This window comes from Bos indicus, chromosome 21 (genome assembly GCF_029378745.1).
Source record: "Bos indicus isolate NIAB-ARS_2022 breed Sahiwal x Tharparkar chromosome 21, NIAB-ARS_B.indTharparkar_mat_pri_1.0, whole genome shotgun sequence".
Classification (NCBI taxonomy): domain Eukaryota; kingdom Metazoa; phylum Chordata; class Mammalia; order Artiodactyla; family Bovidae; genus Bos; species Bos indicus.
The window spans coordinates 48,039,591-48,057,198 of NC_091780.1; the positions used below are offsets into that span (position 1 = coordinate 48,039,591).

General features: G+C 39.5%; 1 protein-coding gene across 5 annotated transcripts in view; it reads left to right on the top strand.

The window, feature by feature from the left end:
• Positions 1-17,608, top strand: part of TTC6 (tetratricopeptide repeat domain 6) — a 215,766-nt gene that overhangs the window by 98,616 nt on the left and 99,542 nt on the right. For all 5 annotated transcript variants that reach the window (XM_070775481.1, XM_019983232.2, XM_070775482.1 and 2 more), the window contains one exon: positions 15,070-15,211. In XM_070775481.1, the coding sequence (XP_070631582.1) occupies positions 15,070-15,211 (142 nt within the window). The remainder of the gene's footprint in view (positions 1-15,069; positions 15,212-17,608) is intronic.

Consider the following 17,608-nt stretch of genomic DNA (forward strand, 5'->3'; position numbering starts at 1 on the left):
AGACAATAGCAGTTCCATATAACTTCTTTGAAATGTCTTTTAAAAGCCTAAAGCAGATAGTGGACATAAAGACATATAAACGTAGTCTAGTAGATATGAGACAACTATATTGAATCATTTCCATTGGTACTCTGAAAGCCAAGCATCCTTTTTTGAGGACTCACAGCTTATATTATTCTTGCAAAGTGTTAAAAATACTGATTTCTTTCCAATTCTAAATTTTTTTTTCCTCAAGCAGATCTCACTTTCTTTTTATCAGAGAGTCAATAAATGTTCTATTTGATGATGGTAATTCTTGGCAATTTGTTCCTAAGTACCAAATAAGAAGTTAATTTAAGTACTGAATATTTAATTCTCTGGCATCCATTTCTTGAGGATTATCTTGCTAAACATAGCTTAACCTTTTCAAAATATATCTGTCTGCTGAGCCTACAAGTTCAGAGAAATGTATATTTTTTTCTGCACTAATAAGTTGTCTCAGGAAAGGTAATTGTGAACACAAAATGAATACCTTTTCACTTGGTGGCTTTTTGGTTTTTCTGTGCAGGGAACAGTTAACCACAAAGCATAACACTTGTGGTTATACAGTTTAATGCTTTCTTAATTTTGCACATAGTAATTGTCATTTGTGGGAAACACCAAAGGTACTTTAATGGGATAGTGTGGGTACATAAGTTTAGTTCAAATAGCAATCTATTGTTCAAACTTATGTTTATTTTGTTAGATAACAATTTTGATGAGAACTATAAAAATACTCCATATTGATCATATTTTTTGTGTTTAAAGTTTCTGTATTATAAAGAGAAGTTTATAGACATCTAAGAATTAGGATTCTTAGCATGGAATTTTAGTGAATAGCATGGAATTTTGGTGAAAAGCCTCGTGAACATTTCTGTGTATACATGTATTTAAACCATAGATGGCATTCTATAGACTGATATTTTTCACTCAAGGTTATGTGTGAACATTTAAATTATTCCATAATATTTGCTAACTTAACCAATCTGTAGCTTAAGAAAATTCCTTGGTATGGAATTATTTATTAAATTTTTTGGTTTAAAATTTTGATGGATATTGCTGAAATTCTCTCTGGAAAAGTTATACCATCTTATATCCCTACCAACGATTTATGACATTGTTTATTTCCTTTCAACATGACCAAACTATTAATTGTCAATTTTCATGATTTTTTTCCCCTAATCTGATGTAGAAAAAAATCTCTTTATTTCTTTTATTCATTTCTAATAAGATTGAGCATATTCTTAGATGTCTCTTGGTTATTTGTTTTTATCCTTTTGAGAATTACCAATTTATCTTCTGTTATCATTCATCTTTTTCTTATTGATTTATAAGTGATCTTTCTATATTAAAGATTTAACTATTTGTCATATTAATGAAGACCTTAAAAATTTTGTTGTTTGCTTTCAGTTTTGTTTATGCTGCTTTATGCCATACAGAAGTTTTACACTAATACAGAAGTAGTGAAAACTGGCAATAGTTTCCTTTATGTGTTTCTAGTCTTGGTGTCATTCTTAGAAAGGGCTTTGCTACACTTAAATTTAAATATATTTTTCATATTTTCATCAAGTAATTTTATTGCTTTATTTTTAAAAAATTTAATCTTTGATCCATCTTTAATTAATTTGATAATATTAAGCATTATTGTTTCCTTTCCAAATGACTAATTGCACAATAAGTTTATTTATTCAATAAATCCTCTTTTTCTCACTAATTTGAAATGCCAACTGTTCATACCTTAAATTGCAGTGTGTCATCAAGTTTTTTTATAGACTTACATTCTATTTTAGTGAGTTTTCTGTGTAAAATTGCATGTATATTTTGTTGACCCACCATCAAGAAAGAGAGAATGGGTGGCAAAAATGCTGTCAATAAACACAGAATGACCTCTCAAGTCAGGTACCCCTCATAGCCAGCTTCTGGTGGTAAGACGTGCTTAGATTAGAGATCCCGAATTTAGCCCTCAACTGAGCTTCAAATTACAAGGGAAATTTCTAGTCATATTTTAGAAAAACATGTGTAAATGGTTAGTTCTAGCGGAGAAGGCAATGGCACACCACTCCAGTACTCTTGCCTGGAAAATCCCATGGATGGAGGAGCCTGTTAGGCTGCAATCCATGGGGTTGCTAAGAGTTGGACATGACTGAGCGACTTCACTTTGACTTTTCCCTTTCATGCATTGGAGAAGGAAATGGCAACCCACTCCAGTGTTCTTGCCTGGAGAATCCCAGGGACGGGGGAGCCTGGTGGGCTGCCGTCTATGGGGTCGCACAGAGTCGGACACGACTGAAGTGACTTAGCATAGCATAGCATGCATTAAAATAGCAGTCATGACTATCACAACAAAAATTGGAAAAGCAGAGGTTAAATGTCAGAAGTCAAAGTTTAATTTCATTTGTTATTTTTCTATAAAATAATAATAAAAATACAAATATGCAATAAAATAAAAAAAAGGACAACAATTACTCAAGATCTTGCCATCCAGAGATAATACTTTTCTTAAGTATATGATTCTGGACTTTGTTGTTTGCAAATAAATCATATGGAACAAAACGGGTAATGCTATGTAAATAATGTCTTGTAACCTGATTTTTAAAGCTTATTATGCCATAATTATCTTTCTATGTCATGAAATACAGGTCTGAATAGTCATTTAAATTGATCAGTTTTAAAAATTTTTTGTGTACTTACTATGTGGCAGGCTTTGAGTTAGGCACTAAGTAAGCATCTGTGAGGAGCTTCCCTGGTGGCTCAGACGGTAAAGAACCTGCCTGCAGTGCAGGAGGCCCAGGTTCTATCCCTGGGTTGGGAAGGTCCCCTGGAAAAGGGAATGGCTACCTGCTCCAGTATTCTTGCCTGGAGAATTCCATGGACGGAGGAGCCTGGAAGGCTACCACCTATGGGATTGCAAACAATTGGACACAACTGACTGACTGACACAGTTAAGAATCTGTAAACACAAAAAACAATCTCTGCCCACAGGGAATTTGGAGATTAGCAGAGAAGAAAGGTGGTGAATTAATTATTGTGAGTTTGACAGTTAATATGCAGATGGGCAGTGTGTAGAAGCATGTTTTCAATTATCTGGGGAAGATTAAGCAAATGATACTTAAATTGAAATCTAGGAATGAACAGAAGATAGCTCGGAAGAGGGGAAAGAATTTTTTTAGTTTTGTGCTACTCCAAAGGATAGTTCACAGACTAGCAGCATCACCATCACCTGGAAGCTTGTTAAAAATACAGTATGCAAGCTGAAGTTTGAGAGTCTGGGCGGTGGACAGTTGGAACCCATTTGAGAAGTAGAAAGATGTCCATCAGTAGAGCAGTGATACCATTGATTCAGGAGAGGACACAAGGTTCAGGATTATGTAGGACTTAGAGATGTTCTCTGTGTGTATGTGAGAGCATGTGTGTGGGGACTCGGGGGAGAGAGTCTTATTGACAGTGTATTGAGAAGCCAGTGATAGGATTCTTTGAGGAAAAATGACATGATCAGATTTGCTTTGAGATAGCACAGTCCTCATCATGACTTCTCAGTAGCACCTAGCACAGTTGATCACGTGCTCTTCCTTACAACACCCCTATCCCTTGGCCTTCAGGACTACAGTCTCTCTTGATTCCTGCCTCCTTTGCTATGTCTTCTTAGTCTCCCTTGCTGGCATCTCCTCATCTCTTGACTTCAAAGCATTGGAGTGCCCAAAGCTTATCCTTGGATCTGTTTTCTCTTCTGCCTGTACTCTCAAGGTGATCTTATTCAGGACCATAGCTTTATATATGATCTATATGCTGATAACTATTATTAACTAAGATAAATGATTAAAGGCTATAATTGTCCTTATAATAACTAAAAGCTGGAAACAACTTAAGTGTCCATCAATGGAAGACTTTTTATAGTGCACCCAATGATGGGATGTATTAGAATTGTGGCAAAGAATAAGTTAGAGCTCTGTGTACTGAGAGGAGTTAGAACCCAGTATATAAACAGATATGTGATTATAGACAAACAGATTTTTAGCATGGAGGAAAATTCAGGAAACTGTTAACTGTGATCCTTCTATTTTCCTTTTATATTTTACACCAAATTGATAAAAAGTGAAATTATACTTTGTCTTATTTTTGCTTTATTTATATGATATATGAAAGTGAAATTTGCTAAGTTGTGTCCAACTCTTTGGGACCCCATGGACTATACAGTCCATCGAATTCTCCGGGCCAGAATACTGGAGTGGGTAGCCTTTCCCTTCTCCAGGGCATTTTCCCAACCCAGGGATTGAACCCAGGTCTCCTGCATTGTAGGCGGATCCTTTACCAGCTGAGCTACAAGGGAATATTTTTGCCCTTTAATTTTTAATTTTTTCTAACTTATTTCCCTTGTAGATTGTATAGTATTGGATATTAGTTAAGCCAATCAGAAATCAATTTTCTTATAGTAGGCTGGATCATCTCATACTCATTTATTGTCATATCAGATACACTTGGTAGTATTCTTGAAAGGTGTTAGAGGTGGGAGAGGACAGAATTGAAAGATTTTGCATCTGTGGTTTTCATCTGTGATTGTTAAAACTGTTGTACTAGAAGCCGACCTTTTCCTACTGAGTTTTCTATGTAGAAAGATTCTTCTTGGCTTTTTTTCTGTGCATGCACATATATTACTTATACATACATTTTACAGAAAATATATTAAAGATGTTATCTTGACATTTATAATCCTTAGAGGATTTTAATTTTAAAACTGAAGGGCAGACATATGAGTAATTATTTTGACTTATTATCTTTACTACTTACAGCTTACAAATCAACTATATAAAATGTACTTCCATTAGGAAGATTTTATCTGGCCCCCCATCTTGAGTAGGGTAGCAACATCTAAATGGAAAACAGAATATTATCTCGTAGAAAGTCTATTGAGGTGCATTTATTGCATAATTTATTATTAACAACCACTCTATGCAGTAGATGAAATCATTCTGTTTCCCAAACGAAGAAAAGGAGGTTCAGAGATTGACCAGTTCATATTTATAGAGCTGGTAAAAGGTAGGACTCAGACCCAAGTCTCTCTGATCCTAAATGTGGTTTCCATTATATCACACTGTTTTTTTAAAATTAATTTTCTTTGGAGTATTGTTGACTTACAATGTTGTGTTAGTTTCTGCTTAGTTCCCCTGGCCCAGGATCGAACCCGTGCCCCCTGCATTGGGCGTGCAGAGTCTTAACCACTGGACCACCAGGGAATTATTTATATATATATTCATACACACACACACACACACACACATATGTATATGTAAATTCACTGTTTTGTGACCTTATAAAAATCCCTCTTATTTTTTTTCTATGTTTCAATTCCAAATACTGATTCTCATCTCGTTTTCAGAACCAATCCTGATATAAAGTAGGAAGGATCATATTTTACTCACCCTTGATGCTCTGTATTTGATCTCAGTTCAGTTCAGTTCAGTCACTCAGTTGTGTCCGACTCTTTGTGACCCCATGAATCACAGCACGCCAGGCCTCCCTGTCCATCACCAACTCCCAGAGTTCACTCAGACTCACGTCCATCAAGTCAGTGATGCCATCCAGCCATCTCATCCTCTGTCGTCCCCTTCTCCTCCTGCCCCCAATTCCTCCCAGCATCAGAGTCTTTCCCATGAGGTGGCCAAAGTACTGGAGTTTCAGCTTTAGCATCATTCCTTCCAAAGAAATCCCAGGGCTGATCTCCTTCAGAATGGACAGGTTGGATCTCCTTGCAGTCCAAGGGACTCTCAAGAGTCTTCTCCAACACCACAGTTCAGAAGCATCAATTCTTAAGCGCTCAGCCTTCCTCACAGTTCAACTCTCACATCCATACATGACCACAGGGAAACCATAGCCTTGACTAGATGGACCTTTGTTGGCAAAGTAATGTCTCTGCTTTTGAATATGCTATCTAGGTTGGTCATAACTTTTCTTCCAAGGAGTAAGAGTCTTTTAATTTCATGACTGCAGTCACCATCTGCAGTGATTTTGGAGCCCAGAAAAATAAAGTCTGACACTGTTTCCACTGTTTCCCCATCTATTTCCCATGAAGTGATGGGACCAGATGCTATGATCTTCATTTTCTGAATGTTGAGTTTGAAGCCAACTTTTTTACTCTCCTCTTTCACTTTCATCAAGAGGCTTTTGAGTTCCTCTTCACTTTCTACCATAAGGGTGATGTCATCTGCATATCTGAGGTTATTGATATTTCTCCTGGCAATCTTGATTCCAGCTTGTGCTTCCAGTCCAGCGTTTCTCATGATGTACTCTGCATATAAGTTAAATAAACAGGGTGACAATATACAGCCTGGACGAACTCCTTTTCCTATTTGGAACCAGTCTGTTGTTCCATGTCCAGTTCTAACTGTTGCTTCCTGACCTGCATACAGGTTTCTAAAGAGGCATGTCAGGTGGTCTGGATTTCCATCTCTTTCAGAATTTTCCAGTTTCTTGTGATCCACACAGTCAAAGGCTTTGGCATAGTTAATAAAGCAGAAATAGATGTTTTTCTGGAACTCTCTTGCTTTTTCCATGATCCAGTGGATGTTGGCAATTTGGTCTCTGGTTCTTCTGCCTTTTCTAAAACCAGCTTGAACATCTGGAAGTTCACGGTTCACATATTGCTGAAGCCTGGCTTGGAGAATTTTGAGCATTACTTTACTAGCGTGTGAGATGAGTGCAATTGTGCGGTAGTTTGAGCATTCTTTGGCATTGCCTTTCTTTGGGATTGGAATGAAAACTGACCTTTTCCAGTCCTGTGGCCACTGCTGAGTTTTCCAAATTTGCTGGCATATTGAGTGCCACACTTTCACAGCATCATCTTTCAGGATTTGTTATGACCCAATTTCGAAAGTAGGGTTTATGCTTATTAGGTAGGGATTTTATCTTCTATCATTTGTTCCTTCTTAGGACCTGAAGTTCTGTTTCTGAGTCCTGGGCCAAAGCAGGGGCCTTGCTCACCGAGGGGACATTTCTGATATTAATTGCTCAATTATTGAAAGCTCTTACCGAATACTACCTGCATTTGTACTCCGTGTCACTGGTTGCTCCCGCCCCCACACTAGAATGTGCCATCATCCCATGTTAGACCTTTCCAGTGTCAGTTGCAGTGCTGTGGTCTGTAGCTCTGCATTTGGGATAGTATATTTTGTCTTCTGCTCCACATGTCCGTCCAGTGTGGGTATCTAGGACTGACTTTCCCCCCCAGTCACATGTCCTGCATTGTCTGCCATTCATTCCTCAGTGGTCAGGTCAATCCTGACCTGGCCTACCCCCACCCCTTACTTGACCTTGTTCCTTGCTACATAATCCAGACAATGACCCAAGGTATTATACCAAAGAATATAAGACCTGAGCCCCATTTGAGATCTCGCTGGTGGTGTATGTGACTGAAGCACATATGTAAGAGCTGTAAGAGACCTTGGCCTTCCCCTTGCCTAACCATCTCATGTTATAGATGAGGAAACAGAGGCAGAATTTTGCACCCCAAATCACAGTAGGTGGCAGTTAGGACTAGCATCAACAGTAATCCCATTTAGATTTTTGTTAATTCATTTTCAACAAGTAGCCCCCATACCTAAGTAAGCCTTAAGCATACTTTAAAAAATAAATTGGGATGACAAATTTATGTTAGTACACATTATCAATATTTGATAAGATTAGTATATTTTTGTTTTTATATGGAAACTCCAAAAAATTTATTTGGAAATATGCCTGATTTCTTATCTGCCAACATCTAACAGCTCAGCTGATAAAGAATCTGCCTGCAATGCAGGAGACCTCGGTTCAATTTCTGAGTTGGGAAGATCCGCTGGAGAAGGGATAGGCTACCCACTCCAGTGTTCTTGGGCTTCCTTGGTGGCTCAGTTGGTAGAGAATCCACCTGCAATGCGGGAGACCTGGGTCCGATCCCTGGGCTGGGAAGATCCCGTGGAGAAAGAAATGGCTACCCACTCCAGTATTCTGGCCTGGAGAATTCCGTGGACTGTATAGTCCCTGGGGTCACACTCCATGGGGTCGCAGAATCGACACAACTGAGCGACTTTCACACAAAAATGTCTGAAAGCAAAGCAATGTCATTCCACCAGATGTCACTGTTTGCATGTAGCAATGAAGTTACAATGATTAAAATAAAATTTCCCCCTCCCTAATTATATTTATATAAAAGATTCTGCATAGTTATACTCCTTTTCTTCTTTGGCTTATTCTTCTTTAGATTTATTATTTTATTGAAGACTGTATTTCCTGAATTTTTTAAAGTATTGAAAATATTCATTATCTCTGCTATAGATTTTAAAGACTTTGCAAAATTATTTGTAGATTAGTATCTTCAAGAAGGTGAGCTCTTAAAGTCTTTTCTAGACCTAGAAGTTTGCTTTTCAAACAACATTCTTTTAAGTTACTGTTTTCTAAGTTGTTGATTGCGACCCAGTAAGTGGATTGTGCAATCAGCTTAATGGCTTGCTATGAGTCCCTTAAAGAAATGGTATTTGGGATAGAATATTGCATGTAACTATTACTTTGACAAAACTTTTGCATAAACACTCAAACTATCCCTGAACACATCTGCTCTGAGTTGCATAAAAATGGCTGTGAGCTTTATCCTGTGAATGCTCCCCAGGCTTAGTACCCCAAGGAGCACAATGAATTTTCTGAGAAAGGGGTAGGGAGGATGTGATGTATAACTTCTCCATTGTTAGAGTTACTCCAGGGAGGGGAGAGGGTTGCTGGAGGGAGAACCCTCCATCCATCACAGGATGGAGCCTGCAGTCACTTTTATGTAAGTCATAAAAGATGTGGGTGAAGATTTTTAAGAGTGCTCACAGCCTAGAGCAGATGTTCTCCAAACTTCTTCTAACTTGTAATAAGAACACCATTTTATATCTCTGGCCCCATGGGAGATCAGTGTTGACTGAGAACGAGGTTTAACTCGATCTGAGAGAGATGGGGTTGTTTGCTTCATTCAGTCCTCTCAGTCATAATAACAAAAATGATTGTAATGTCAACTACTTAATGTACTTTTCTGAACTTTGTGCAAACTTGTTACATATATTATTTTTAAGCATTAGATGCTGAAAGATCTCATCACTGTTGCTCTTCACAGATGAGGAAACGGAGCCTTAAGAAAGAAAAATGACTTACCCAACACAGCACATCAAGAGGCCAAACTAAAGCTAAAATCCTGGTTTTTAACTTCATTCCAAAGCCTAGCTTTTCTCACTCTAACAGTGCTTTTTAGGCTTCTCCTGAGGATAAGGACCCCCTGGAGTGTTTAAGTGATCCTGGTCTCTATCCCAAACCAACTGAACTAGAATCTCCAGAGGAAGTATCTGGGGAGCTATAGATCTGACAAGCATCCCAGAATATTCTTTTTTTTTTTTAATTTAATTTAATTTTATTTTGTTTTTAAACTTTACACTATTGTATTGGTTTTGCCAAATATCGAAATGAATCTGCCACAGGTATACACGTGCTCCTCATCCTGAACCCTCCTCCCTCCTCCCTCCCCATACCATCCCTCTGGGTCGTCCCAGTGCACCAGCCCCAAGCATCCAGTATCGTGCATCGAACCTGGACTGGAGACTCGTTTCATATATGATACTATACATGTTTCAATGCCATTCTCCCAAATCATCCCACCCTCTCCCTCTCCCACAGAGTCCAAAAGAGTGTTCTATGCATCAGTGTGTCTTTTGCTGTCTCGTATACAGGGTTATTGTTACCGTCTTTCTAAATTCCATATATATGCGTTAGTATACTGTATTGGTGTTTTTCTTTCTGGCTTACTTCACTCTGTATAATAGGCTCCAGTTTCATCCACCTCATTAGAACTGATTCAAATGTATTCTTTTTAATGGCTGAGTAATACTCCATTGTGTATATGTACCACAGCCTTCTTATCCATTCATCTGCCGATGGACATCTAAGTTGCTTCCATGTCCTGGCTATTATAAACAGTGCTGCGATGAACATTGGGGTACACGTGTCTCTTTCAATTCTGGTTTCCTCAGTGTGTATGCCCAGCAGTGGGATTGCTGGATCATAGGGCAGTTCTATTTCCAGTTTCTTAAGGAATCTCCACACTGTTCTCCATAGTGGCTGTACTAGTTTGCATTCCCACCAACAGTGTAAGAGAGTTCCCTTTTCTCCACACCCTCTCCAGCATTTATTGCTTGTAGACTTTGGATCGCAGCCATTCTGACTGGTGTGAAATGGTACCTCATAGTGGTTTTGATTTGCATTTCTCTGATAATGAGTGATGTTGAGCATCTTTTCATGTGTTTGTTAGCCATCTAAACTTAAAAGCTTCTGCACAACAAAGGAAACTATAAGCAAGGTGAAAAGACAGCCTTCAGAATGGGAGAAAATAATAGCAAATGAAGCAACTGACAAACAACTAATCTCAAAAATATACAAGCAACTCCTACAGCTCAATTCCAGAAAAATAAATGACCCAATCAAAAAATGGGCCAAAGAACTAAATAGACATTTCTCCAGAATATTCTTATCATCAGACTGTTGGGAAAGACTGCAGTGCATCAGTGCTTCTCAGACTTTATTGTGCGTCAGAATTAACTATAGGGCTGGTTAAAACACAGAAGGCTGGGCTTCTCCACAGACCTTTTGATGGGACTCAAGAATTTTAATTTCTAACAAGTTCCTATGTGGTGCTAATGATGCTGGTTAGGGAATACACCTTGAGGATCAGTGTAGTACATCATGCCAACCCATTATTCTCACTTTCTCAGGACACGGTCTGGACTGGCTTTGGCTGTGGGATTTTTCAAGCACAGTGTTAAACAATGTGTATTCAGTATCTACTGTATTCCTGGGAGACAGGAAATGAATAAGAATCAGTCTTCCCCCACCCCAACTAGCGTGTAATCTGCTGTGAAAAACGCACAGAACAAAATGCAGCAGATTCTATAATGAAATTGCAGATCAAATGCACCGGGAAACTAGGGAGGCAAAGACGAGTTTTTGCTGGGCAGAGGGACGTTCGTAAAGGCCCCATGGAGTAGTGGAGACCTAAGTCTTATTGTCAGTGTTTCCAGAGCCGCATTGTATTGTAGTTATTGTAGTTCAGTTTCCCTGTCTCTCCTGCAACACCTGGAGAAATCTAGAGCATCTTTTGCGCAGCGAAAGATGGGGCTGGGTACTGGGGAGGGAAGTAGAATTGGTGAAGTAGGTGATGCCCAGGTGTGGAGGACCCTAACGGCCAGGCCAGGAGCTTGTGTGTGTGTGTGTAGTCATTAAAGTATTTGGAAGAGGGTAACTGACAGTAACTTTGGTACCAGTCTGTAGCATGGATTAGAGGAGGGAAAGTTTGGAAGTGAGGGACAGCAAAGATGTTATCACAGGACTCAGTTGAGAGAAGAATGCAATAGGGTGGAGAGACACTGGAGGGAGAAGAGTCAGGACTAGTGATTACTGAGGGAGAGGTTGGAGATGAAGAGATTTTCAGTCTGAACCACTGAGATATTGGTGATCTCCAAAGGGGGGAATCTCTCGAAAAGACTGGTTCTTTTCTCTGGAAATTCAGAAGGAAGCAGGGAAAATTTGGACAAAAATTTCAAAGCAGATGATTCATTTTTGTCAGGCAGGAATAGTTGCTAACCTTGGGTACCCTTTCCACTAAGATCCGTAGTTCATATCTACCAGAACTAGCTATGCATTCTAAAATGTCCGATGACCTCTTTCACTTTCCTTCCAACCAACCAGAATTTCTTTTTTTTCTTTTTCTTTTGAGGCACATTTGGGATATGAAAAGACAGTAATATATAAATGATCCTGACCACTTTGTTATTGGCTTCAGTTCAGTTCAGTCGCTCAGTTGTGCCCTACTGTTTGTGACCACATGCACTGCAGCACGCCAGGCCTCCCTGTCCATCACCAACTCCCGGAGTTTACTCACACTCATGTCCATTCAGTCAGTGATGCCATCCAACCATCTCATCCTCTTCTTCTCCTGCCTTCAATCTTTCCCAGCATCAGGGTCTTTTCAAATGAGTCAGTTCTTTGCATCAGGAGGCCAAAGTATTTGAGTTTCAACTTTAGCATCTGTCCTTCCAATGAATACTCAGGACTGATTTCCTTTAGGATGGACTGGTTGGACCTCCTTGCTGTCCAAGGGACTCTCAAGAGTCTTCTCCAAACCACAGTTCAAAAGCATCAATTCTTCTGTGCTCAGCTTTCTTTATAGTCCAACTCTCACATCCGTACATGACTACTGGAAAAACCATAGCTTTGACTAGTTGGACCTTTGTTGGCAAACTAATAATCTCTGCTTTTTAATATGCTGTCTTGGTTGGTCATAACTTTTCTTCCAAAGAGCAAGCATCTTTTAATTTCATGGCTGCATTCACCATCTGGAGTGATTTTGGAGCCCCCCAAAATAAAGTCTGTCACTGTTTCCGCTGTTTCCCCATCTATTTCCCATGAAGTGATGGGACCAGATGCCATGATCTTAGTTTTCTGAATGTTGAGCTTTAAGCCAACTTTTTCACTCTCCTCTTTCACTTTCATCAAGGGGCTCTTTAGTTCCTCTTCACTTTCTGCCATAAGGGTGGTGTCATCTGCATATCTGAGGTTATTGACATTTCTCCGGCAATCTTGATTCTAGCTTGTGCTTCATCCAGCCCAGGATTTCTCATGGTGTACTCTGCATATAAGTTAAATAAGCAGGGTGACAATGTACAGCCTTGATGTACTGGTTTCCCAGTTTGGAACCAGTCTGTTGTTCCATGTCCAGTTCTAACTGCATACAGATTTCTTAAGAGGCAGGTCAAGTAGTCTGGTATTCCCATCGCTTTAAGAATTTTCCAGAAGAGTTGTGGTCCACACAGTCAAAAGCTTTGGCTTAGGGCCAGATAAAAATATAGCAGTGCCTCAAGGTAGCTTCGTAAGTCACCCCTCTCCTCCCTAATTTTCATGTATGTACTCTCTTGGCTCGTTATTCTAGACAATGCAATATCCCGCTCTTTTGTTTTTGCTGGATATATCAGTGAGGATCCAGTTGCAGAAAACAGAAACATTTTTAACTATTTTAAGCATAAAGGAATCTGGTAATGGGAATACGATGCTTGTAAAATCAATGGAAAGTTTGGAAGAATGGGCTCTATGCAGGCTGAACTTTCCAGAGATAACTCATATAGCACATTTAACTGGCTTCCATGCCTGCTGCTCCTTCTGGCAGAGTCAGGAAGGTAGGAAAGCTGGAGGCCAACCTTGGCAACATACCACTTTAGCTGAGACTCAGAGATCGTGTGGCCTCTCCTGCCACAGCTTTTGACTCTGGAGATATGCCATGTCTGTTGAAACATTCACTGGCAAAAAAGCCTACCCACAAAAGATGTAATGGGAAGGCTGCTACAGAACTCAGTGTTGCCACGACTGCTTGCAGCGGGAACATCATAGCCTTCTAGATTGCATGTGAGTGCATCTGGTTAGTAGATCTTAAGACACATCTCAGACACTGGCTGCAGGAGAGTCGTCACCTCTCCATCCTCAGCAGTTTGGGAAAGCATATTGGATTGGATGTCAAATGACAGTGTGCTATAAGCCACTGTGCTGGGAGTTGAGCTTTACCTTCTCTTTGAATTCAGATATTCAACTGGGTGAGGTAGGAAGCTTTTTTTCCCCATGAACCTATTTTGGCAAAGCCCTGTCTTCTCCAGCCTAGCTTTGGGTGGGCCTGATTTTTAAGAGCTGGTTTGATATGATAGACTCTGAGGATTTCAGCATATTGTTATGTGCAGGCAGTTTGAGATGTGTGTGCTTTGTTTTCACATCTGGTGGCTCTAAAGTGATTGTTCAGGTAATGGTATACCAAAACGTTCAAGGGAACATAGGCTCCACTTTCAAGTGAAATTGAAATATGGCTATAGTCAGTGTAGTTCCACTTTATACTCATTTTATATATTTTGTACAGTGTTATAATACAAAAATGTTATTTCAAGCCATCTGTAAGTCAGTCATTAATGACACATTTTGCCTTCAGATTTTGATTTACCTCATCTCTTGGTTTAATTCAGGCTTTTGTTGATAAGTTTTAAACCTCCTATGTATATTCTTCTTATGTATATATAGTTAGTTGTTGTTAAGTTGCTAAGTTGTGCCTGACACTTTTGCGACCCCATGGACTGTAGTCTACCAGCCTCCTCTGTCCATAGGATTCTCCAGGCAAGATTACTGGAGGGGATTGCCATTTATTTCTCCAGGGGATCTTCCCAACCCAAGGATCGAGCCCACATTTCCTGCATTGGCAGGCAGATTCTTTACCTTTTGAGCTACAGGGAAGACATTCTGAGCCACTCAGGAAGCCCTATATAGAGTTGGTAGCCCAGAAGTAAAGACCTACTGCCATACCTGTTTTATGTTCATCCCGGCAAGATATGAATCAAGAAAGAAAAACCTTAATGTGAGCAGGCAGTTCTTCTTAGGGTGATGGTTTGCCTTGGGCTAAGAAATGAAACCATTTCCCATGAGCTTGGAGTGGGGAGCAGGTTAGGAATCAGAAGGTAGGAAACTTTTTACCTCTGTGTAATGAGACTTTCATAGAGTGAATTTATTATTACTATATTATAAAACAAAACCACCCAAAGGTTACTACTAAAATACATTCAGAAGCAAACATAAATTATTTCTGAGCTATTCCCCGTTTTGAATTATCTGCCTTCGGCACGGTATCTATTTAGCATAGATGCGTGCATGCACGTGCAACTCAGTTGTGTCCGACTGATTGTGACCTCATGGACTGCAGCCTGCCAGGCTCCTCTGTCCATGGAATTCTCCAGGCAAAAATACTGGAGTGAGTAGCCATTCCCTTCTCCAGGGGATCTTCCTGACCCAGGAATCGAACCTGCATCTCTTGTGTCTTCTGCATTGGCAGGTGGATTCTTTACCAGCTGAGCCACCAGTGAAGTCTCATTTAGTGTAGATATCAAATGTCAGTGTGTTTATTTCATAGAGATATAAAACGAGAGTAAATACCTGTTGCTTTATCAATGACTTAAAAAATTTTTTTTCACACTGTAGAATACTGCACGGAGCTCCTGTTATGGATGTCAGTCAAGAATATGTTGCTGTCGTTCCAACAAGACCAGGGATACTGCCTGAACTGATACCAGGAACTGGCCCGAGTGCTCACAAACCACAGTTACAACTCTTAGGGGAGGAAGTAAGAGCTTCCTTTAATATTAGTTTTCTCTATCTCTTAGACTCTCAAACTTTTTGGTTTCAGGACCCTTTTTATGTTCTTAAAAATTATTGAGGACTTCAATAATTATTTATGTGGCTTGTATCTATTGAGATTTGCAATATTGGAAGTTAAAACTGGGAAAATGCTTAAGTGTTTATTTTTTAAATGAAAAATAACCTACTAAAATAATATATGTTAACATGCTATATTTTTTATGAAAAATAATTATATTTTTTAAAACAAAGAAGTAGTGTAAAACTTTTTGCAAATATCTAATGCTTGGCTTAATGGATGACAGCTGGATTCTTATGCTTGCTTCTGCATTCAATTTTGCGATAAGTTGTTTTGACTGAACTATATGAGGGAAATTCTGGCTTCATGCAGATATGTGGTTGAAAAAGGAGAGATTATTTTAATAGCCTTTAAACATAATTATGGATATTCTTGTTTGATAATATGCTTCCTAGGTGGCACAGTTGGTAAAGAACCTGCCTGCCAATGCAGGAGACATAAGAGACCTGGGTTTGAGTTCTAGGTTGGGAAGATCCTTATGGAGAAGCCTGGTAGGCTGCAGTCCATGGGGTCGCAAAGAGTCGGACATGACTGAGCGACTTCACTTTCACTTTCTGGAGGAGGAAATGGCAGCCCATTCCAGTATTCTTGCCTGGAGCATCCGATGGACAGAGGAGCCTGGTAGACTACAGTCCATGGGGTTGCAAAGAGTCGGACATGACTGAAGCAACTTAATACACATACAAGAGGTGGTTTCTTGAAACTTAGTTGTGAGACTTCCACTGCTGTGAATGATGCAGTGGAAGTTCTTTTTCCTATTCTTCCTGCGAAGTACAAGTAGAAACCTGGGTGTTACAAACAGGGCAGATCTGAAAGGTGCAGAGACTGAGACTCTAACCAGGAACTTCGGGATCCAAGAAATGACACGGTGGCAAGTTAGTTCCTTGAGTTTCCTTTTCTGCCTCGTATATCCTTTGATAAATCCTTTTTATAATTTCAAGTTAAAAAAAAAACCTGGTAACCTGGAAAGAAAATTAGGTAAAGACACAAAGAAGTCCAAACAAAGCCTACTCTTTTTAGCCAAAGAACCAGGAAAGGGGCAGCCTAGCACGACACAATTTTTAAACAATAGCTACCCTAGCCAAACACCACAGAAAAAATGGTGGCCCTGGTCCTTCCCTCACTCCTACCAGCAAAGGCCTTGTAGGAAAACTACTTTTACAAAGTATGTAATGTGTGTGCTCAGTTGTATCTGACTCTTTGGGACCCCAGGGACTGTAGCCTGCCAGTCTCCTCTGTCCTTGGGATTCTCCAGGCAAGAATACTGGAGTGGGCTGCCATTCCCTTCTCCAGGGAATCTTCGCAACCCAGAGATTGAACCAGCGTCTGTTGGATCTCCTGCATTGGCAGACAGATTCTTTACCACTGTGCCACAGAATACGAGAAGGCACTGTCACACCTCTGACAGGGTGGTGTTGAAGAAGGCCGTGTGGGGCTGGGACTTTCGTTTTGGTAGAATGGTCATGAGGTTTCCCTTCTATGGTGTTAGTTGATACCGCATGGGGATCCTGGACTTGCATCCCCACCTAGTAGTAATGAGCCACTTCTCTCTCTCCCCACTGCGATGGTATCAGAGGAGGCCCAGCAGAGTGTCAGCTGGAACAGAAGGTTTACATAAGATCCAGAATCTCATAGCAAAGTATCCGAATTTCAATAGAAAATTGCTAATCCATCCCAAGAACTAGGAAAGTCTCAAACTGAATATAAGAAGGTAACCAATAGATGCTATCATTTAGATGATAGAAATGTTAGAATTGTCTGACAATGATTTTAAAGCCATCATTCTAAAAATGCTTCAGTGATAATCATGAACACACTTGAAAAAATTTTTTAAAAATAAGAAGATTTAGAAAGGAAATAGAAGGTCTTAGTAAAAAACATTGAAAATACTTAGTAAAGAAACTGAAGACATTTTAGAATTCAAAAAATATAATAACCAAAGTAAAATGCTTGGCAGATGGGCTCAAAAGTAGAATGGAGGAGATAGGAAGTGAAGTTGAAGATAAAATAGTAGAATTTATCCAGTCTGAGCAACCAAGAGAAATAGACTAAAGGAAAAAAAAAATTAACAGATCCTCAGGAGTCTGTTAATTGTGGGACTAAAGTAAAAGATCTAACATTTGTGTTATCACAGTCCTGGAAGGAGAAGAAAAAGAAGAGGGGTGACTGAAAATGTTTAGGAAGAAATAATGACTGGAAACTTCCCCATTTTAGTGAGACTTAAACCTGCATATTAGGAAGCTGAGCAAACTCCAAGCAGGAAAAGTCCAAAGAAATATGAACCAAGTCACTTAATAGTCAAAC